General features: G+C 37.1%; 1 protein-coding gene across 8 annotated transcripts; it reads left to right on the top strand.

Moving 5' to 3' along the window:
- Positions 1 to 24280, top strand: LOC138421841 (general transcription factor IIH subunit 2). Of its 8 annotated transcripts, none has more exons than XM_069556252.1 (18): positions 1 to 95; positions 1437 to 1797; positions 2876 to 2967; positions 4589 to 4651; positions 5282 to 5359; positions 5681 to 5717; positions 5937 to 6023; positions 6694 to 6744; positions 7015 to 7069; positions 13374 to 13479; positions 14927 to 15017; positions 15209 to 15296; positions 15652 to 15759; positions 16249 to 16312; positions 18183 to 18286; positions 18819 to 18921; positions 21277 to 21316; positions 22760 to 24280. In XM_069556252.1, exons 4-18 carry the CDS (start codon positions 4596 to 4598, stop codon positions 22877 to 22879), a joined length of 1188 nt encoding a protein of 395 aa, XP_069412353.1. In that variant the 5' UTR covers positions 1 to 95; positions 1437 to 1797; positions 2876 to 2967; positions 4589 to 4595; the 3' UTR covers positions 22880 to 24280. The 8 variants fall into 8 exon arrangements, with proteins under 8 accessions (XP_069412353.1, XP_069412354.1, XP_069412351.1 ...); XM_069556251.1 differs by lacking the exon at positions 1 to 95 and adding an exon at positions 855 to 912; XM_069556250.1 differs by lacking the exon at positions 1 to 95 and having other exon boundaries at positions 684 to 1797.
- Positions 24281 to 24401: the final 121 nt, after the last annotated feature.

The following is a 24401-nucleotide window of genomic DNA, read 5'->3' as shown; positions in this document are numbered from 1 at the left end:
ATACTTGGTGTGCGCTGAATATAGCTCTACAGTGTAAATTCTTTTTAATTTTAGGCAGATAACTGCATTAGGTTTGGCATTGTGACCATTCACAGGTAATGAACAAATGCTTTAAAAGATGGTATAGAGTTCACCTCAAGATAAAGATTGTTAGATACTCATAAACAATTTTGGAGGTTTTTAATGAGTCTGAATGATTGAGGTTCCATCTAAAGGTATTGCAGTAGGCAGATTAACCTCTCCCAGTCTTTATACACTTTGAATTTCAGCTTGATCCACTGGCTGAGCCATTTACAAATTTCCTAACTCTGTGGATTGTGTCCAGCCACCCATGGGCAGAGAACAGATTGTTCCATTATTTAAAGTTGCTCCTTACTTTTACAAATTGAAATGTTTGACTAGGTTATATTGTTTCTTTTTTCTACCACTTTGTACACAAAATATTGTTAGTCATAATAATGGCAAAAGATTACCATGGATTTATGCATTTTTGTTTTGCCTTAATACCATTCCTACTTGAGCTAAGATCTGAGACTGACACATATTTAGAGAAGAGTGAACTTCAGAGTTGGGGAAAGCTTGAATAATTCATCCTCCTGTCCACAAATATGATTTAATTTAAATCCATTGGCAAACCCTCTGTCCTTTTCCTGGTTTTCCACAGTCTTTCCAGTCAGCTGGATGGTAAACACAAATGAGAAGCTTGGGGCTTGGGTGGCAGCTGTCTGTCCTGTAGGTGTGTATCCCGTCTTGGAGCAGAATAGCCATTCAGAACAGAGGGGGAAACAGGAGTGTGGGGATTGTGGAAGGAAAGGAGGGAGGAGATGAAGGAAATGGAAAGGGGTGGAGTCTATATAGAGTCTTGGAATCAAAAATGTGGAGGAAGGCAACGATGGACGCCAACTGGCACTGGTAATCAGTACTGCTAATTTCCTCTAAAGACAACAACAGAACTAAATAATAAGACCTTTTCTTCCGGGGATAAATAAAAGGAGCTGCTGATGGACGGCGGTTCCCTGAGCACCTGTTTTAAACTGCAACCCTTTTCCGCTTCCCTGCTGGCTTTGATGGTAAAGAATCCGCCTGCAATGCGGGAGATCTGGGTTGGATCTCTGCATAGGGAAGAGCCCCAGAGAAGGCAATGGCTACCCACTCCAGTATTCTTGCCTGGAGAATTCCATGGACAGGAGCCTGGCGGTCTACAATCCATGGGGTCGAAAGAGTCGGACACTGCCGAGTGATAACACTTTCACTTTTCACTTTCCTCTTCCTTGCTCCATTTTTCTCTATGGCACGATCACCATTTGATACAGTATATTTTTCTTCACAATGTCATGAGGGCACGGATTTTTGTCAGTTTTTCACTGCTATTTTCTCAGTACTTAGAACTGTATCAGTCCCAAAGTAAGTGCTCAATAAGTATTTGTGGCTTTTAGCACGGGCAGCAGAGGAGCTCCGGAAAACCGCTGCACTGCAAGTTGGCTCAGCTGAGACTGCCGCTGTGGTCACCCAGGCCTCAGATCCTGTGTGGGCAGCTACCAGGCCTCCGAATTTCCAAGAGCGAACGGCCACCACCCTCCCCGCCTCTTCGTGAATAGCGGGAAGGGTGCAGGAGGTGCTTCCCGCACCCGAAGTCAGTACCAGGTTGCCGGGCCAGTGAGCGCCCGGCTCCAGCAAGCGCCACTCCCAGCAGTCGGAACGTTTGCGCGTCACTACCGCGCGCGGCGGAAGGACTTCGGCGGAGCACTCAGAGCGGATTGAGCAGAACTTCCGGCAGAACAGAGCTCGGCAGGACAGGTAAGTCAGTGGTAGAGGATTTCCCGGAGCCGCGGCGGAGAACCGCCGCCTAGGAAGCAAGGCAGTGTGAAGGGCCTTCGCAGCTGGGAGCGGAGGCTGAATGACCCCGAACCGCCTCATAGGGAAGAAGGTTGTGTGGGAGCGTGTGGAGGAGGAGGAGAATTTCCGTCTATGAAGCTGCATAGAAGCATCTATCTAGGGCGGCACTTTGGAGTGACTCTCTTTCCCTAGGGCAGGACGCAAGTTTGGTACTTGTGGCCCTGGGTTCAGCTTGTGACCAGCCTCCATCTGTGTGGCCTCAATAGAGTTACCAACCTCTGAGCCTTGAGTTCCACACCTGAAAAGCAGGACTGTTATCACCCTTGCCTCTCAAAGCGCTTGGCAGGGTTAGGTGTGAGGGAAAGCTTCATAAATTGCGATGTTTGGTGCAAATCTCATTGTTTACATGTAACTTTCTGAGCTCATGTGAAGGAATCACACCACCAGGCTTCTGAGGGGAGTGTTTTTTCTGGAGTGGATTCCCAGCGATATTTGTAAGAAGGTGGACTATTCAATCATAGGCAGTTGAAGATGCTGCTTAAGTGGTTACCAAGTACATCTTTCTCCAGACGGCATAAATGCCTTCTCTATTAACTGCCTGCATTGTAAACATCCAGCTTCCCTTTGAACATCTGCAGTTATGAGGATCTTATTACCTCTGTCCTATCCCTGTAATTTCCCATTGCAGTCAGTTCGAATTAAGAGATTCTTGTATGCAGTGAGCCAGAGGTGTTCCTGATTGCAGCTTCTGCTCATTGGTTCTCACGTTGTTTCTGAACTTTCAGGGAATTAAGGTCATAAACTAAAAATAGTTTAAATATTGGTGTGATGAACGGCAGTAACCACATCTTTAAGAATTTTAAGCTTTTGATTTTTTATATTCTCGGTAAATACAAATACACCTCCATGGAAGACCAAAATGTTCAGTTTCGTCTCTGCATGCTGTGTTACTACACTCATCATTAAGCATATAAGGCACCAACATAAGTGTGTTGAGAAAGCACAGATGTCAAAATTAAGTCATTTCTTGTTATTTCAGGATACTACAGTGGAACACCTGATCTCCTGAAACAATTGAATCCTCAGAAGTTTAGTAAACAATATCTGATTGTAGCAAGTGCCAAGAAAGCGGTAATGCCATAAAGGCAGTTTTCAATTTATCAATAGATTTAAATTCCAGAAGTTCATTTATAAAAGTCTACATTTATTTGGATTTTTAAGTATATTTTTCTATAGAACAATGAATGAGTAGTGTGAAAATGAAAATGTTAGTCGCTCAGTCACGTCCAGCTCTTTGTGACCTCATGGACTGTAATCCACCAGGCAAGAATACTGTAGGGGGTAGTCATTTGCTTCTCTGTGGGATCTTCCCAACCAAGAGATTGAGCGTGGGTCTCCTACATTGCAAGCAGATTTTTTACCATCTGAGCCACCAGAGAAGGCCAGTGGAGAATGGGTTATTGTCCTTATCACAAAAATTAATCTTTTCCCCTGCCAGTGATGGGATTTGTTTTGTCCTTAATGTCTTGGCACTTAGGATTCCTTTGATCCTTCATTTATGAAAGAAGGAAGTTGAAAGTGAGAATCTAAGATGGAGAGGGAGAGTCCATTGGGGAGGGTGGAGGTGTGAATGTGATGGGGTGTTTATTACTTGGTTATGGTTAATAGAGCGGCTTCCTAGGTGGCTCAGTGATAAAGAACCTGCCTGCCAATGCAAGAGGTGTGGGTTCGACCCCTTGGTGGGGAAGATCCTCTGGAGAAGGAAATAGCAATCCACTCCAGTATTCTTGCCTGGGAAATCCCATGGACAGAGAGGCCTGGCGGGCTATAGTCCATGGGAATGCAGAGTCCAATGTGACTTAGAGTTTAAACAGCAACAAATGGTTAATAGATGCCTCCCAACACCAATTTTGTCCCTGATTATTAAAAAAATACACATTCATATTGAAAATATGAAAATACAGAAAAGAATAAACAAAAACCTAATCATCCTTAATCCTAACATCCACTCAAAACCATTTGTCCTATTTATTGGATTACTAAATATTTCCATTTTCTTTTAATAGTTGGAATTATAGTATAGGTTTGCCACTGTATTGTTTTAAAAAATTATCCTGGCTGTCCAGTGGTTTCTGCCTTTCAATGCAGGGGGTGCTGGTTTGATTCCTCATGGCATAACTAAGGTCCCATGTGCCATGGGGAATGACCAAAAAATTTAAAATAAATTTTTAAAAATTATGAGCCATAAACACTTATCATTTATGAATAAAGTAAGTTTTATTAAAGAAGCTTGATTATGAAAAAATTCACAGAGACACAAAGATGGAGAGGCAGTAAATGCATCACCATGTATCTATCACTCAGTGATAAGCAGCAACAGTTGTAGCTCGTGTTGTTTCGTCTATACCTGTAGCCACTTCTCATAATTCTGTGGTTCTGTCCTGTGACACATCTTTAATGCATCTTTATTTTTTATTAATTGTAAAGAGAAGCTTATTTATATTGGTGCCAAATTTGAGCATAAATATTCACATTCTTTCTTGAGGATATGAAAAAGTTCCATAAGGATTTGCGTTCAACTACAATTATTGAATAAATTGCAAAGAATAATATGACTTTGCAGGCCGAGTTTTCTTTTTTTTACTTTGTATGTGTATTTCCCTCTCTTTACTTTTCAAATTTAAATATATACATCTGGTGATTATCATCTTTAATAAATTCACAGTCTAATGACTTTTTTACAATGTGTAAGGAACAAAATGGATGAAGAGCCTGAAAGAACTAAGCGATGGGAAGGAGGCTATGAAAGAACATGGTAAGTAGGGCATTATTACTCTCTCTTCCCTTGTAGATGTTGTTTTAGTTTTTTTTTCCCCAACAACACTTTTGAAGTATATTTTACACATGTTAAAATTCATCTGTTTCTTATGTATAATTCAGTGATTTTTAGAAATCTTCAGGGCTGTGCAAACATCAACATAAACCAGTTTTAGAACATTTTTACCATTCCAATAATATCCCTCATGTCCATATACAATTAATTCCATTTCCGCCTCTAGTCCTAGGCAACCATTAATCTAGGTACTTTCTCTCTTTTTAGATTTGCCTTTTCTGGACATTTCCTGTAAATATAATCATATAATATATGGTCAGTTTTGTCCGACTTCTTTAACTGAACATGCTGTTTAAGTTCATCCGTATTGTAGCATGTATAAGTAATTCTTTCCTTTCTATTGCTGAATGGTATTCTGTTATATGTTTATGTCATATTTTCATTCATCCTTTCTCCATTTGATGGACATTTAGATTATTTATAATTTTTGCCAGTTAGGAATAATATAGCTGTGAATATTCAGGTACAGATCTTTGTGTGGACATGTTTTCATTTCTCTTGGGTTAATAAAATTTTAGCTTATCTTTTCAAACAATTAAATATTTCCTATAGGGAGATTCTTAAAGAAGATGAATCAGGATCACTTAAAGCTACAATTGAAGACATTCTCTTCAAAGCGAAGAGAAAAAGGTATGTAACCTTTGTGTGTGTTACAGAGGCAAAATTCCTTTAAGGGTTTTTGTCCGCCTCTGCCCCACTCCTCAGTACTTCATTTGAGCCGTGTTTCGGAGAACCTGACTTACAGCCTTTTAAATACCGGGGGTAGACCCAGCAACCTAGAGCCTCATCAGGGAACTTCATCTTCAGTGTTTATCTCAAATGCACATAATTATATGCATCCCATAAGTTAATAATTTACTTCCCTAGAAAAGTGCAGTTTAGTTGAAAAGTTGTAATGATCTTTCGGGTAGTATGCGATATTTCCTTAAAACCTTTGCGTAATTTTAACAGGGTATTTGAGCACCATGGACAAGTTCGACTTGGAATGGTATGATGTTATTCTTTTTCCCTTTACTGGTACAGAACTAGTTTGAGTTACACAAACATTCTGGCTCAAATAGAATAAACTTTTTAAAGGAATATATTAAAAATATACATGTAGAATATGTAAATGCTAAGTGCCATTTTTACTTGTTGGTCAAAAATGTATTTGAAAATTGTTCTTATTTATGTGTTTTGTTTATTTGGGGGATTTTATTTTTGGTAGATGCGCCATCTATATGTGGTAGTAGATGGATCGAGAACAATGGAAGACCAAGATTTAAAGCCAAACAGACTGACATGTACATTAAAGGTATACTAAAATAATTCTGATTTGTATTACATGTGAGGAAGGCTGCTGAATTCCAAAACAAATGTTTTTAAAGAATGCAGGCCTATTTTTTTTGAGGTGATGCAAACTATAGCTAAGTAGAAGTGCTACTCTGGATTACTTACCAAAATCATATACCAAAATCAGTAATTATTCATGCTCTTAACTTCCACTCCATGTTAGGATCTTACTTCATCAGTTATTCCTTTTCTTCACTGAATCTTCATTCTCCTTTGACTTACTTGAAGTAATCTCCTCAGCTTATAAATGCATTCAGATTATTCCTAACTTGTTCAAACTCATCTTCAGTTTTGCTCGTTTTCCTGTTTATCTTTTTTGGATCTTCTTCTTGTTTAGGTTGTTTCTGTCTTACGTGTCCGAATGGTTCCATCTTTTAAGGCTGGGCTTACACCTGTGTCATCACTTACCATTTCAAATTCAATTTTATTTGCTATTTTAATTTTTATATTTATTTAATATTTTTAAATGTATTATTTTATTTATTAGTATCTTTACTACTTAACATTTTATTAAAATTTGTCAGCTTAAAAATTATAAGAAATAATTCTTGATAAATAGATTTCACAAAACCTGTTCTCTTTGTTGCTATTTTGCTGTTACCTAGTTTTTTCTTTTTGTTTTCTTTAAACAGTTGCTGGAATACTTTGTAGAGGAATATTTTGATCAAAATCCTATTAGTCAGGTATGTAGAAAAGTGATATAATTCAGAATTAGCATCCTGATATTATTGCCAAATATAATGTATTTTTTAAAACATTGGACATATATTCTATCACTGAAGTGATTCAGATTATGTACAAGTTACTGTGACACTTGTCAATGAAAAGCAAGATAACTCTAGAAGTTAGTTTTTCACGTCACTTATTCCATTTTTAACTAGTCATTTATTTTAGTTACGTACATTCTTATCAAAAAGAAGTAATTTAATAATCATTTTTGTTTTTATTTTGAGATTGGAATAATTGTAACAAAGAGTAAAAGAGCTGAAAAACTGACTGAACTCTCAGGTATGCATAAAATTACCTTTTTTGCACTCAAGGACTTTGCTTTATTTATCTAACCTTGTAACCCTGTTCATGAGGTTGCCTAATAAGCAAAATGAAACCTTCCTGCAGGCTGTCTAGGTAAAACTCTTTAAAAAAACTTCTGTTAAACTCTCTGTCTCTAAAATGGCCTTTTTTTTTTCTTTTATTTTAGTTCCCTGACCAGGGATCAAACTTGTGCCCCCTGAGTGGAAATGCAGTCTTAATTACTGGACCATCAGGGAGGTCCCTAAAATGAACTGTATTAAATTGAGTTCTGCACAGTGATGAATAGTATTATAATGGATGTAAATGTTTATTCAGTCATGAAAGTATTAGGATAAAATTATTGTAACCATTCACAAGAGTCACTTAATTTTTTAAAAATTATTTCTTTATTTATTTTTGGCTCTGCAGGGTCTCCATTGCTGTGCACAGGCTTTCTCTAGTTGTGGCGAGCAGGGGCTACTTTCTAGTTGCAGTGTTGGGCTTCTCATTGCAGTGGCTTCTCTTGTTGTGGAACAAGGGCCCTAAGGCACGAGGGCTTCAGTAGTTGTGGCACACAGGGCTTAGTTGCCTGGAGGTATGTGGGATCTTTCCAGGCCAGGGATGGAACCCTTGTCCCCTGTATGGCAAGCCAGACTCAACCACTGGAGCACCAGGGAAGTCCCTAAGTAAGATGTCTATCAAGTCTACATGACCCTCCTAGTTTGTAGTCTCAGCACAAGCTCCAAAGAGGGTTCTTATTGACCCTGATTAAGATCTGCCCATACATGAGCAGTGAAATGGCTAAGGGAATGAAGTATTTTGTTGGTAGGCCTGGATTACATGTCTCTGCTTGAAGTACGATAGAAGTGGGATAAGTTCCACCTGCACCATGTCATCTAAACTGGATTATTATGTAGTGAGGGAAGGATGGTTCCCCTAAGAAAAGGATATAGGGCCAACCCTCCCGCATGTTCCCTCCCCCTAGTTAATAATAGTATTCTGTGGGTGCCTGGCAGGTAGCATGTACAGAGAGGAAAAATCCTCTGGAGATTCTTATAGGCCTCTTGAGAATACTCTTTTCCCCTGAACAGAATTACTGCTATAAACTGCACTGAGAGTAATGTAAATATACTTTATTCCTACACTCATAACACAATAGGACATTAAAATTTTTTTTGTATGGTGTGGTAGAAAGAAAAGTGGATAGAGAGCCATATGATCAAGGTTTGACTACTGGTCCTGCCATTGGGTAGGCATATGTCTTTCAGCAAATCATTTAAGTTGTTAGATTTCTTTCTCAGTTATGAAATGAAGGATTTGGACTTAGGTACTTTTTATTTCTAAAGTTTATGATTCTAAAAATAAATACTTGCAATATGTAGCTGACCCTTGAACAAGTTGAGCATTGGGAGTGCTGACCCTCTGTGTAGTTGAAAATCTGCTTATAACTTTATAGTTGGTCCTCTGTTTCCTTGATTCCACATCTGAGAATTCAACCATCTGCACATCATGTAGTACTGTAGTATGTACTAAGTGAAAAAAATCTGCATATAAGTAGATTATATAGTTCAAACACTTACGGTTCAAGGGTCCACAGTATATTAACTGTGGCAAATAGTTAATATTTTAAAACTTACTTGAGTAAATAAGAACACCAAGAAGTTCCAAATGAATGAATGGGCAAAAAATACATAATTCATACCAGAATAAAAAGGAATTAAACAACTGTTAAAAAAGAAAATTTAAACAAACTAGTATTCAAAATACTAGTTTTGAATCCAACTCTATGCCTCGACCAATAATGCTGAAGAAGCTGAAGTTCAACGGTTTTATGAAGACCTATAAGACCTTCTAGAACTAACACCCAGAAAAGATGTATTTTCATTATGGGGAACTGGAATGCAAAAGTAGGAAGTCAAGAAACACTGGGAGTAACAGGCAAATTTGGCCTTGGAGTATAGAATGAAGCAGGGCAAAGGCTAATAGAATTTTGCCAAGAGAACACACTGGTCATAGCAAACACCCTCTTCCAACAACACAAGAGAAGCCTCTACACATGGACATCACCAGATGGTCAACACCGAAATCAGATTGATTCTGTTCTTTGCAGCCAAAGATGGAGAAGCTCTGTACAGTCAGCAAAAAACAAGACCAGGAGCTGACTGTGGCTCAGACCATGAACTCCTTATTGCCAAATTCAGACTTAAATAAAAAGAAGTAGGTAAAACCACTAGACCATTCAGGTAGAACCTAAATCAAATTCCTTATGATTATACAGTGGAAGTGACAAATAGATTTAAGGTACTAGATCTGATAGACAGAGTGCCTGATAATCTACGGATGGAGGTTCGTGACATTGTACAGGAGACAGGGATCAAGACGATCCCCAAGAAGAAGAAATGCCAAAAAGCAAAATGGCTGTCTGAGGAGGCTTTACAAATAGCTGTGTATAGAAGAGAAGTGAAAGGCAAAGGAGGAAAGGAAAGATATACCCATTTGAATGCAGAGTTCCAAAGAATAGCAGGAGAGATAAGAAAGCCTTTCCTCAGCAATCAATGCAAAGAAATAGAGGAAAACAATAGAATGGGAAAGATTATTTTCAAGAAATCTTCAAGAAAATTGGGAGAAGGCAATGGCAACCTACTCCAGTACTTTTGCCTGGAAAATCCCATGGACGGAGGAGCCTGGTAGGCTACAGTCCATGGGGTCGCTAGGAGTCGGACGACTGAGCGACTTCACTTTCACTTTTCACTTTCATGTATTGGAGAAGGAAATGGCAACCTATTCCAGTATTCTTGCCTGGAGAATCCCAGGGATGGGGCACCCTGGTGGGCTGCCGTCTATGGGGTCACACAGAGTTGGACATAATACCATTTCTGTCCTTTACTGAGCCCATCTTTGCATGAAATTTTCCCTTGGTATCTCTAATTTTCTTGCTGCTGCTGCTGCTGCTAAGTCACTTCAGTTCAGTTCACTTCAGCCGCTCAGTCATGTCAAATCTTTGCGACCCCGTGAATCACAGCACGCCAGACCTCCCTGTCCATCACCAACTTCCGGAGTTCACTCAATTGGAATTCCATCACCCCCACTAGCTTTGTTTGTAGTGATGGTTCCTACAGCCCACTTGACTTCAAATTCCAGGATGCCTGGCTCTAAGTGAGTGATCACACCATCGTGATTATCTGGGTCCTGAAGATATTTTTTGTACAGATCTTCTGTGTATTCTTAGCACCTCTTCTTAATATCTTCTGCTTCTGTTAGGTCCATACCATTTCTGTCCTTTACTGAGCCCATCTTTGCATGAAATTTTTCCTTGGTATCTCTGATTTTCTTGCTGCTGCTGCTAAGTCACTTCAGTTCAGTTCACTTCAGTCACTCAGTCGTGTCTGACTCTTTGCGACCCCATGAATCGCAGCACGCCAGGCTTCCCTGTCCATCACCAACTCCTGGAGTTCACTCAGAGTCACGTCCATCGAGTCAGTGATGCCATCCAGCCATCTCATCCTCTGTCGTCCCCTTCTCCTCCTGCCCCCAATCCCTCCCAGCATCAGAGTCTTTTCCAATGAGTCAACTCTTCGCATGAGGTGGCCAAAGTATTGGAGTTTCAGCTTCAGCATCAGTCCTTCCAAAGAACACTCTAGTAAAGTAATGCTGAAAATTCTCCACGCCAGGCTTCAACAATACGTGAACCTTGAACTTCAGGATGTTCAAGCTGGTTTTAGAAAAGGCAGAGGAACCAGAGATCCTCTGGATCATCGAAAAAGCAAGAGAGTTCTAGAAAAACATCTATTTCTGCTTTATTGACTATCCCAAAGCCTTTGACTGTGTGAATCACAATAAACTGTGGAAAATTCTGAAAAAGATAGGAATACCTGACCACCTGACCTACCTTTTGAGAAATCTGTATGCAGATCAAGAAGCAGCAGTTAGAACTGGACATGGAACCACAGACTGGTTCCAAATAGGAAAAGGAGTACGTCAAGGCTGTATATTGTCACCCTGCTTATTTAACTTCTATGCAGAGTATATCATGAGAAATGCTGGGCTGGATGAAGCACAAGCTGGAATCAAGATTGCCAGGAAAAATATCAATAACCTCAGATATGCAGATGATACCACCCTATGGCAGAAAATGAAGAAGAACTAAAGAGCCTCTGGATGAAAGTGAAAGAGGAGAATGAAAAAGTTGGCTTAAAGCTCAGCATTGAGAAAACTAAGATCATGGCATCCGGTCCCATCACTTCATGGCAAATAGATGGGGAAACAGTGGAAACAATGACAGACTTTATTTTGGGCGGCCCCAAAATCACTGCAGATGATGACTACAGCCATGAAATTAAGAGATGCTTGTTCCTTAGAAGAAAAGTTATGACCAACCTAGACAGCATATTAAAAAGCAGAGACATTACTTTGCCAATGAAGGTCCATCTAGTCAAGGGTATGATTTTTCCAGTAGTCATGTATGGATGGAGATTTGGACTATAAAGAAAGCTGAGCAGCGAAGAATTGATGCCTTTGAACTGTGGTTTTGGAAAAGACTTTTGAGAGTCCTTTGGACTGCCAGGAGATCCAGCCAGTCCATCCTAAAGGAAATCGGTCCTGAATATCCATTGGAAGGACTGATGCTGAAGCTGAAACTCCAGTGCTTTGGCCACCTGATCCAAAGAGCTGACTCACTGGAAAAGACCCTGATGCTGGGAAAGATTGAAGGCGGAGGCGAAGGGGATGACAGAGGATGAGATGGCTGGATGGCATCACCGACTCAATGAACATGAATTTGAGTAAACTCTGGGAGTTGGTGATGGACAGGGAGGCCTGGTGCGCTTCTGTCCATGGGGTCGCAGAGTTGGACATGACTGAACAACTGAACTGAGTATTCAAAAAAAAGCGCACACTCAACAACATTTTCCATAATAAGCACAATGAAGTTTCAAAAGCAATATATGGCGTGTTGAACCATGGAGAAACTGATACTTTTAGTGCTGATAGTCTGGTTAATTTGTTCAAGATTTTCTGGAAAAGAGCCATAAAAATGTTCCATAAGAGAATTACCTGGCGATCCTGTTGTTCGGATCCCACACTCTGGCTGCCAAGGGCCTAGGTTCAGTTCCTGGTCAGTCTCTGACCAGGTTTTTGTCCCTGACCAGGAACTGATGGCTCAAGCCTTGAGGCACAGCCAGAGGGAAAAAAAAAAATGTTCCTTGGAGTAAGCTTAGTAAATGTTATGAAAGAAGGAAAAATGTCCCTCTACAAATATTCTATTTGCAACAGTATGTGTAATAGTGACCAGTTGAAACTAATTTAAATGTTCAGTGGTATGAAGATAATTTGCTGTATGATAAACTCAATGTTTTTGTTATCGTTAAGTAATATGAAAGCAGTGATGAAATAGGAGGAAAGGTCTGAAGAATACCATATTTTATTGAATCTCAGATTTTATTGTTAGTAAGATACCTTTATTTTATGAGCCCTCAAGAAGGAAACACTCTGGCAATTAACCTTTGACACAGTGTCAAATGACATGTGAATTGTTCATACAAGTTTCTTGGTGGTTTGACAGGTCTCAATTTTTGGCGTTTTCTCTTCCCTTCATTTATATTACTTAGCATGAATTAGACAGTCTTCAGAGGTTATTTCAATAACAACACAACACAGTTTTGTCTCTTTGTTGAGATCCTCCTTTCTTAGGTCTTAGAAAGTGGTGGTTTTCTCCCCCTGAAGAAGAACATGGAAGCGTAGGCATTCTTCCATCAATGAGTTTTTGCTTCCACTAATAACAAATTTGCGCCTTAGTGTTCTGTTCCATGCCTTTCTACATAAAAATATAACCTTTTGTATAAACTTAAAAAAAAACCCACTTTAAATAGAAGTTAATATGAACAGCACAAACAGTGCACGTGTTGCAGCTGGAGCAGCAACATAGCAACAGTGTTCACATGAGCAGGCAGTGGCAGCTGCGTGACTGACTGCCAGTGCTTGGAAGACACACCATGATTTCAGAGACGTTAAATGTAAACATATGTTAGTATTAAAAATGATGGAATAGGAAATATGAGGAGTAAAAAGTTTTGCATTCTAGATTAATATTAAAATATGTTGCTAATAGACAAAAAGATTATTTGTATTTGGGTTTTTCAACATGAGTGAGACTTTATAACATTTCTCTTAAAAGTGCATCTTGCTAAAACTAAATCAAAGGGATTCTGTTTAACATCATAAATATGTAAATTTGGGAGAAAGGTAGATTTCCATAGTGTATATATACATTTGTATTAAAAGAGATTTTCCACTTATATTTTAGGAAACCCACGGAAACATATAACATCTTTGAAGAAAGCTGTAGATATGACTTGCCATGGAGAACCATCTCTTTATAACTCCTTAAGCATGGCTATGCAGACTCTAAAGTTGGTATTTTACACTTATTGTTTATAATTTATTTCAACATTTTTTGAATGAGTTAAGTTGAAATTATAATGTTAATATGCATCTCCGTAAACCTAACTATAATGAAATTGTGATTAAGAGAAATGTGTAACATTATAGTATATAGTGTGATGTTGGTTAATAATTTTGATTTTATATTTTAGTTGCTGAGGTATATCCTTAAAGATTTTGGAAAAATAAAATTAAAGCTGTAGCAATATTACTAGTGCAAAAGAAATACCATAAAATTTTTTTATTGAAAATTGATTATATATGGAAATTAATGGGGTATAATAACTGAGTTTGTTGTATACTGGTTTTTACTAACTTACTTTGTAATACATCTGTAAATTAATAATAGCACTTTTCTAGCAGTTTTAACTATGTGGAATATAGCTAAAACCCCCAAAATTCAGTATAGTTAAAGCTTATATATTTTATCCTTAGATACTCTATCCTGACTCAGATTTTTATACCTTTAACTAATACATTTTTTTCAGTTTTGAAGTAGTTGAGGAGGTAACACACACAGTGAAGGTAGATACATTAGCAATATCCACAGTGAAAACTGAGCCTAACAATGAAAATTAAAGCAGGAAAGCTATAAATAATTGATAACATTGCATCAAAAAGCACAGATATCTCTATTTAGTGTAGAGGAGAGCAGTTCATCATACCTTAAAATCCTGTAAGCCATCATTTAATTAAATGGTGGTAGTGCTCAGTCATGTCCAACTCTTTGCAACTCCGTAGACTGTAGCCCACCAGGCTCCTCTATCCATGGAATAGTCCAGGCAAGAATATGGAGAGGGTTATTTCCTGCTCCAGGGATCTTCCCAACCCAGAGATTGAACCTGTGTCTCTTAAATCTCCTGCATGGTAGGTAAATTCTTTACCAATGTGCCACCTAAATGGTACACAGTCGTTAGTGTTTATGAGTATTATGACAATCACCATGAGGTTAAATTGTAGTGCTTAAAAAAAAGTATGTTACTATTTTCAGGCCACACATATGTGCTTTAACATTGATTCATATGGTATTGTCATACTTTCTAACGTACACCTTAAACTTTGTATGAAACAAACCTATTAGAATGTAACCTGCATGATGTCAGGAACCTCATTGACCTTGTTTATCACTTTATCCTTAGAACTTGAAAGAGTGTTCATAAATATTTATTGAATGAATAAATGAATCTGAATTATTTTTGTGTGTAGCTAATTTTAGAAAAACTGGTGTTAAGGTTTTTAGAGTATACTCTCCACTCATTCCTTTGTAATGCTGAAACAGATGGGGTTGTTCTGTAGTCAAAGTGTGTAAACCATGTGTACTTATTTTTTGTATGTGTACTAACTAGTCTTAAGTTTTTTTTAACTAATGTAATTTATTATACCTAATTGGAGTGGTTTTTTTTCTTCTTTTTTTAGACACATGCCCGGACATACAAGTAGAGAAGTCCTAATCATCTTTAGCAGCCTCACAACCTGTGATCCCTCTAACATCTATGATTTAATTAAGGTAGAACCAATAATTTCTTCATAATTAAAACCAGTTACAGCTCTAAAGAGAATTCTTCAGAGTTCTCTAAATTTATTACTAGAATTCTCTAAGTTTATTACTAGTTTTCAGAACATTCTATTTATCAAGCATATTAATTATTCTTTTTTTTTCTTCCCTCAAAACTCTCCATTTACTTGGATTTTACGAAGACCCTAAAGGCGGCTAAAATCAGAGTGTCTATTATTGGATTGTCTGCAGAGGTTCGAGTATGCACTGCGCTTGCTCGTGAAACTGGTGGTATATATCTAGAATCAATATTTACTCATAATCACTATGTAAAAAGTAACAATTTATTAGTTAGAATACTTTTATTGGTTATTTTAAGCTGCTAAATTTAAATTAGTTTGTGTACCAAAGTCCAAAATGTGGGTAGTCATATTAAATGTATCACCAGTTCTATAACCTATCATCTCAAAATGCAAGAAAGTTTTAGTAGCTATGTCAAATTTTTTGAAAAGTGATCATTTAACATAAACATTTATTTTGAAAATGAATGTTTTTAGATGGTAATTTACAGAATTATAGAGAAATTACAGATCATTCTTATGTCTGGAAAGCTCATGTTTCTTTTCTTTTTCTCTTGTCTTCCTAGGCACATACCATGTTATTTTAGATGAAAGCCATTACAAAGAATTGTTAACACATCATGTTAGTCCTCCTCCTGCTAGCTCAAATTCTGAATGCTCACTTATTCGAATGGGTAAGTGTTTATTTTGTGTTATTTAATTATATTAATTAAAAATATATATGAAAAATAAACTACATAGGTTTGGGCATTCCAGAATTTTAAACGTAGAAGTATGTTCTTGTATAGAGTGAAAGTAGACTGTAATGGACTCCTCTGTTGTTCAGAAAGTATTTCAAAATTACATTTTCTTTTAAAAATGTAGTATGTGTTATGTATTCAGTGTTGTTAAGTTAGAAAATATGTTTATGAAACTTTAGAATCTGAGACCATATGTATGGACCTGTGGTCCTCCACTTACCCGTTTTCCTCCACTATTAATTTCTCTTCTAACCAGAAATTGCTGTCAGTTTGACCATGCTCTAATAAATGTACAAAAGACAGGAAAGAGAACTTTTGCACAACTTTGTGAGCTTTCTGGTAGGAACATTTTTAGGTTTCTATTATTAGAATTTTTCTATTTCCTTGGGGGAGAAAAAGTAATATGTATTTTCTTCCATAAAGGATTCCCTCAGCATACCATTGCTTCTCTGTCTGACCAAGATGCAAAACCCTCTTTCAGCATGGCGTAAGTAAAAACCTTAAAACTGTTTATGATAATGTTTTTACATTGTTAATTCCTTCCTGTGAGTTATTAATTTAAAAGACAGGCTTGAAATGTAATGACTTTTGTAGACAATTACTTTCTATGTAGCTGTAAAAAGGAGAGAGAACTATATATACTCTTGCAATATTACTAGCTAAAACAGCAAGGTAGAGAAAAGTCTGTAGTATGCTATCGATCATCTAGCAAACTGTGTAAAATTCTTAAAGATATGGGAATACCAGATCACCTGACCTGCCTCCTGAGAAATCTGTATTCAGGTCAAGAAGCAACAGTTAGAACTGGACATGAAACAACAGATTGGTTCAAAATTGAAAACGAAGTATGTCAAGGCTGTATATTGTCATCCTGCTTATTTAATTTATATGCAGAGTACATCACGTGAAATGCTAGACTGGATGAATCGCAAGCTGGAATCAAGATTTCTGGGAGAAGTATCAGCCACCTTGAATCATTAGCTGAGTGTTGATGTGTACATTCCTATCAGGACACTCCTGGAAGCCAGAGAAAGAAGCACTGGAGTAGAGCAGCAGAACAATCCCTAGAGCTCACGTGGGCAGGGAATGGCTCATTCCTACCAGTCAGTGTGGAAAGGCCTCTTAATGTCACAGGCATTGAATGGAGTCCACAGTAATGAAACCAAATTTACCCTAGACTAGCAGCTGTTCTGGACAGCCAGCAAACTTAAAAGCAAGTTTCGTCATCAAACTATTTGCTTAAGTATATTTTGGAAGAAAAGCACAACATATTTAAATCAATACCAAAAAAAAAATATCCATCACCAAAAGCAGAGCAAAATTCACAGTATCTGGCTGCCAATCAAAAATGACCAGTCACGCCTCATAGACTTAGAGAATGAACTCATGGTTGCCAGGGGAAAGGATGGGGAGAAGAGATAGAAAGTTTGGGATCAATGTGTACACACTGCTATATTTAAAATGGATAACCTACAAGGACCTACTATATATAGCACAGGGGAGTCTGCTCAGTGTTATGTGGCAGCCTGGATGGGAGGGGAGTTTAGGGGAAAATGGATATATGTATAGGTATGGCTGAGTCTCTTGGCTGTCCAGTTGAATCTATCACAACATTGTTAATCAACTATGATATAAAATAAAAAGTTAAAAAAAAATTTACCAGTCATACAAAGAAGTAGGAAGGTATGACCCATGACAAGAAGAAAAATCATAGAATGGAAACATATCCAGAAATAACACAGTTGATAGAACTAGTAGGTAAGGTGTTAAAATTATTATAAATGTATTTTGTGTGCTCAGAAAAATTAAGGAGTACATGAATTTGATAAGAGATAGGGAGGATAGAATAAAGACCCCAATCACATTTCTAGAGATGAACAATACAGTGTCTTAGGTAAAAAATACACTGGATTAGAATTAATGGCAGTGAAGTGAAGGGAAGTGAAAGTTGCTCAGTCGTGTCCAACTCTTTGCGACCCCATGGGCTATACAGTCCATGAAATTCTCCAGGCTGGAATACTGGAGTGGATAGCCTTTCCCTTCTCCAGGGGATCTTCCCAACCCAGGGATTGAACTCAAGGCTCCCGCATTTTCAGGCAGATTCTTTACCAGCTGAGCCACAAAGATTAATGGCAGATTAGTCGCTAAAGAAGAAGAGTGAATTGAAAGACATTAATAGAAGCTATTCAAAACAAAGCACAGGGAAAAAAAGACAAACGTGAACAGAGCATAAGTGAGCTATGAAACAACTTACAAGTTTTAAAGTTACAGTGGTGTCCCTTCTTTTGCTGCAACTGCTCACATCTTTGTGTATCACTTTTTAAAAGGTAATATTCCTTTCCCCTGCCCCCCAACAGGCATCTGGATAGCAACACTGAGCCAGGACTTACATTAGGAGGCTATTTCTGCCCACAGTGTCGGGCAAAGTACTGTGAGCTTCCTGTTGAATGTAAAATCTGTGGTAAGAAACCAGCTGTTAATTATCTAGTAAATTAATCTTGGGTAACTATATTGCTGTTGAATATAAATATTAAGCTCTGCTTATCTTTCTGGATTTGATCTGTTAAAGGAGATATAGGCTACTTTTTTCATTGTGTGCCTAGTACTTGGCATTCTGGATGGTTCCTAATTCTCTTTCCAGAAAAACTATGTTCTTTAAAGGCAGTGCCATAGATCTAGTCGATGTTTTCGCAGCTCTTCATGAAATAAATACATATGAGAATGAAGAATTAAAATAATAGATTTGTAGAATTTTATTTCATTTACAAGTAAGCAAATGGGCCGAGAGAGATCACATACTTAGTGACAGAGCTAAGGAGATTCCATCTTGGAGTCTCCTTTTATGGCCACTGATAAACTAAGAAATGAATAATTGCAATCCTAGAAAAAAACAAACTTGAAAATATTTAGCCTAAGTTATATCATTTGACATTTCAGCCATCATCTTTGTGAGGTTTTGGTTATTAAATATGTCTTTCTGCTTTGTATGTTAGGTCTTACTTTGGTGTCTGCTCCCCACTTAGCACGGTCTTACCATCATTTATTTCCTTTGGATGCTTTTCAAGAAATTCCCCTAGAAGAACATAATGGAGAAAGGTATATGAGTTTTGATTAAATTATACCTGTTTCAAGTGGTAAAGTTATGTTCAAATATGTTGTTATTAACACTACATAAAAAAGTGTCATTCACTTGGGCAAGATTATTGCTACTATAGAAAATGAGATGCAGAATGCCTTGTTTATGACTAAAATGATTCATTGAACAGATCTGAATCTCCAGAAATCTATTTCCCTGACCCCAACTATATGTTGCAGGAGTGGTGGTGTTTTGGTAAATCAGCTCTCCAAAAAGAAACAAAAAGCCCTGACTTGTAGCATTTGTTGATTTCTATCATATAAAACTGGAAGATTTATCCAGGAAGCCTAATATCAAAATAATGTAAGAAATAAAGAAAAGATATAAGATGGGAAAGAAATATTCAAGGATATTTTCTACTATTGAAGGAGAGAGTTTTCTGGATTGAAAGGAACTGTCAAGTACTTGACATGTTGAAGGCAAACAGACTTGCGCTAACATGTATCACTGTGAAATTTCAGAGTATGCTGCAGCAAAACATTAGCCCTAAATATTTCTATAGAAGGAGAATGGGGTCACATGACCTGGAATTAAAATTGTTTGCCTTCTGGGACTTCACTGATGGTCTTCCAGTTAAGCTTCCACGCTTCCACTGAGTGGGGTGTAGGATTGATCTCTGGTCAGGGAACTAAGATCCCACATGCTGTGTGGTTCAGCCTAAAAAAAAAAAAAAATTGTTTGACATCTCGTGAGCAACACTGGATGGTGACACGGAGCAATTTCCTTCAAAATTTGGAGTGAAAATTACTGCCAACCAAACTGTATACCCAGCCAAGCTATTGTTTAAATGTGGGTAGAGTAGGGACTTCCTTGGCAGTCCAGTGGTTAACACTACAGGCTTCCAGTGCAGGGAGCATGGGTGCGATCTCTGGTCAGGGAACTAAGTTCCTACATGCTGCATGGTGCGGCCAAAATATATATATAAACAGGTAGAATAAAGGTATTTTCAGATTTGTAAGGTCTCAAAAAGAGACTTTCTTGGGAAGCTGTGGAAGAGATGACTCAAAGGAACTGAGAATGAGAATGAATGAAAGAGAACAGGAATATTTATCTAATTCAAAAGTGGCTAAAGCAAACTTGTAAGGTGAAGTCCCAGAATGACACTTATTTGTCAGATACAGAGAACAGTCAGTCCAGTTTGGAAAACGTCAGAATGCTCCAGGAGAGGTGTCACCAGAAGATGGAAACTCTAGAATTCTTGATGTAGCTGAACATAACAGCAGGGTATTTAGGTTTCTCAGGGAACGGTTGGGGCTGAGTTAGTGGTAATTAGACAACTAAGCTTATGAATAACATAGTTATTAACTCCAGGAAAAAATGTACTTTACAGAGAGGAAAAGTTGTATGGCATGGCTCAGCTGAATACGTCTATACAGTGATGATAAACTAAATATTTAAATATTGTTTCATCTGGAATGATTTAGCTACATAGAAAGAGTTGAGAATGGGATTTGTTATGTGTGTACTGTATTGTAATGGTTCAAGATGGTTGAAAGAGAAATAAAATCTCATCTTCCATAGTGGAAAGTTCATAGTCAATGCCTATGAAAAGACCAAGAGTTGTGAGCATAGGTAACTGTCAAACAGTTAAAATTTTTGAAAGGATTTACTCTGTAAATGAAGTGGGGGGTGGGTAGGGAGGAAACTGCTCTTTTTTGTATTAAGTTTGGAGAACTTTAAATTCTTTAAACCATTCCTTGAAAATTAAGCCCTTAGGCATCCATTTTTGCCATAAATTAACACCTCTCTGTTCATCTGGACTTATTTCAGCTGTCTGCTGTCTTTGGGAAAGTTGAAAAATAGTCATGAAAATTGTTTTCTCTAGAATCACAGTTGAGAAAGCATACTCATATTTAACCTTGATGTAAATAAAATTAGTTTAAGGAAAATTTTAAGCTATCGGATAACCTTGGGTTATAGTGTGGAATTTTCTTAAATTACTGGTATTCTTAATTATTTCTCCTAAAAATCATGCCTAAAGATAATTACAGTTGACCCTTGAGTAACATGGATTTGAAATGCAAGGGTCCACTTACATGCAGTTTTTTTCCGTAAATACATACTACAGTATTACGTGTTCCATAGCTGGTTGAATCCTCTAATGTGAAACTGCAGATATGGAGGGTCAGAGGGCCAGAGAGCCAACTGTAAAGTTACACTCAGATTTTTAACCTTGGGGGTTGACAGCCCTAAACTGCCTGTTGCTCAAGGGCCAACTGTACTTACTAATTAGAGAATTCTTGTTACTGAGATTTTCCTGAGCTATTTTAATGAGTAAATTCTTAACAAAATGATTCTTAAACTTTCTTTTTCAGGTTTTGTTATGCCTGTCAGGGGGAATTGAAAGACCAACATGTAAGTTCATGTGCTTTGTGAATACTAAGTATTGTACAATAAATATTGAGGAAATGGTATTATAAGTTTTCAATAGATTGTTGAAGACCAAGCTCAAATCAGGTTATTCCTCAGAAGTATAGCAGTAGGTAGAGATTAAATGGGAGCTATTACAAACAGTTGCTTTACTTTGTCTTCAGTCTGCAAGCTAAACTGCATTTAGTTTGGGAGTACTAAAAGTTTTTTCCTCTCTTTTTTTTAACTTTAGGCTCTCATTTTTTACTTTATTTTACTTTAGGCTCTCATAACTCATTTTGAAGTTACCATTTATGGTGGCCTTAGATCTTAAGGATATTCTCCCCATTGAGGAACTGAGAAAATATTTTTTAAAATGTTAACAGGGGCCAATTTGAACACATCAACTTACATAAAGTTGCAAATAAGATAGGTCACTGTTTAGTTTTCATTTAGTTACATGTCCATATTTAAAACTATACTTTATAAACTATATAAAACACTAGTAGAAAGGATTGCTTGTTTTATTTTACTCTCAGCATTTCATAAAACAATTTTATTTGGAATTCTCTGGTGATCTGGTGGTTGGTAATCAGTGCTCTCATTGCTGTGGCCCATCTTCAGTCCCTGGTCAGGCAACTGAGATTCCCATAAGCTGTGAGGCATGGCCAAAAGAAAACCAGTTAAAAAAAACAATTTTTGAAGCTTTACATGCCTCTTTGACATCATTAGCTACATCCTCACTAAAATCACTGTTTGACTCATTTGATAGTTTTTAAGAATACAGCATCATTACTGCTGTGCTGTTTGAGATTTGATGGTTTTTTAATCTGTGTATGATGTTGCCCTGGAAATTTCACCCCAAGGCACTAGTATTTATATATATAATATTGATAGAATATTATTATTCTTTTTTCTTATTATTTTATTTTAGTATTATATAAATATGACAATAAATAAAAAATAAAATAATTTATATATTATATATATATGTCTTTTGCCTTATTCTTTAGTGGTTTAATTAAAAGAGGAATATAATTTTTATAATTCCCTAGGTATAACAAATTTTTGTTAAAACTTCTGTGCTTCTCTTTCTAATTGAATCACTCCAGTAACCTGTCGAAGAATTCAAAACTAGCAGTGATTTCAAGCTCATGTGTCTTCCCCAAATAATTATTTAAAATGAAGTAATCGAGAGTATCCTATAATTCAAGGGACTTTAAGGACTCAGAAACAAAATTATTCCCTCATTTCTAAGGAATAATTTTTTGGAAAGAATTAATTTCCATAGATTTATATAGTACATTGGAAGTAATAAAGCAGGTAAGTGAGTGGGGGAAAAGTGATAGGTGTATGAAAGAGCAAAGCAACTTGCAAGTTGTCTAGCTATGCTGTACTTAACTTTTGGAAACTTCTTTTTAAATTCAGCTTTTCTTCTTTTTATTGCAGGTCTATGTTTGCAGTGTGTGCCAGAATGTGTTCTGTGTGGACTGTGATGTTTTTGTTCATGACTCTCTTCATTGTTGTCCTGGCTGTATTCATAAGATTCCAGTTCCTTCGGGTATTTGATTCCAGCATGTAATACACATTGAATGTGTCAAAAAGAAATTTGAAACTGTAAATAAAATGATTCTTTAGTAGAAACTCCAGTTAAAATATCAAGAACAGTTTGAAAGGAAAATCTGGTTTCAGAAACCTGTTGCTTTAAAGCATCCTCTATAATAATTGGTTAAGTTTTCACTTAATGGAGTCTATCTAATACCACCATTTTGGTGGTTTGTTATCTGATTTACCTTATAGTTCAGGTTAATGAATTATCCTTGTTAGCCTCACTAAGGTTCATACCCAAGGACTGTTTAACTTAATCCTCCTCAACTTTCCTACTCTAGGTCATCAGAAGAATATAGGTGAGAATGTATGATGAGGTCTGTGTTTCAGGTTCATTGAAGGTGTACTGCTGTAGGCAGAAAGGCAGAACTCTTTTTAGGGTGTACCCTTCTGAGAGTGAATCAAATTTCCATAGCAAAGTAAGTGTATTTTACATTTACAAACTTTGGTCATTCTAGATTGAGTTTCATTATGATATTCATGATTTTATAAATAATAAGTCTTAGTGAAGAACATCATCAGTAAATACAGGGTAATCCCATCCTGAAGAGTCTATTCAGTAAGTCTTGGGGGGAGCCCAGGAACATGCTTTTTTTTTTTTTCAGTTATACATACATACATATATATATTATTTTTCAGGTTCTTTTCCCTTATAGGCTATTAGAAGAAATAGGCATTTTTAATAGCGCATGTGTGCACACACTTACTAATAGACATAATTAGACATAAGTACAGATCTTTCTCCCAAGAATCATACTCTCTGCCTAGACCCAAATGGTTCTTTACTAGCAAACAGATTTCGCTATAGGTAACCAGGTAACTGCCAACTTCCTTCCTTCTGCTCTGTCCACAAGAGGTATCAGTGGCTTGAAAGAGATGCCTTTAACATAATCAGAGTATCCTGTCTCCCTCTACTTGAATTAAAACAAAGGGTATGAGTAGGCACCTCTTGAAAAGTTACTTGGAAATACATTAGACACACACCCACACTACTCTATAATATCTATAAAGATATTGAGTGCCTTTTGAGCCAGTTTTATCTCTTATCTCTTTATCTCTTTGGGGTTTTATTAGTATGATTGACATGGTTAAGGTGAAGATTTTAGTTAGGTTTAAGGAGGAATTTCCAGTCTCAAAATCATAGAGAAAATCCTAGCTTGTGTAAGATTATAGAAATAAAAATGACAGTCTGATAACAGTTCTGGCCTTAATTTCCCTCGTGAAACACCACAATATACTATAAAAATGAAGGAAACTATTCAACAATAGAGACCTTTGTGAGCAGTATGTCTTTCTGAGTTCTATTGTTCTATTAGAAAACTCCTTGATACTTTAATTATTAAAATTAGACTTTTTAAAATACTTTAGAATGCATACATTTTGTTTTTTTGTCTGTTTGTTTTTACTTTATTTTACTTTACAATACTGTATTGGTTTTGCCATACATTGACATGAATCCACCATGGGTGTACATGCGTTCCCA

This window comes from Ovis canadensis, chromosome 16 (genome assembly GCF_042477335.2).
Source record: "Ovis canadensis isolate MfBH-ARS-UI-01 breed Bighorn chromosome 16, ARS-UI_OviCan_v2, whole genome shotgun sequence".
Lineage (NCBI taxonomy): Eukaryota > Metazoa > Chordata > Mammalia > Artiodactyla > Bovidae > Ovis > Ovis canadensis.
Note: the sequence above shows the minus strand (reverse complement) of the source record. Positions and strands in the feature narration are given on the sequence as shown.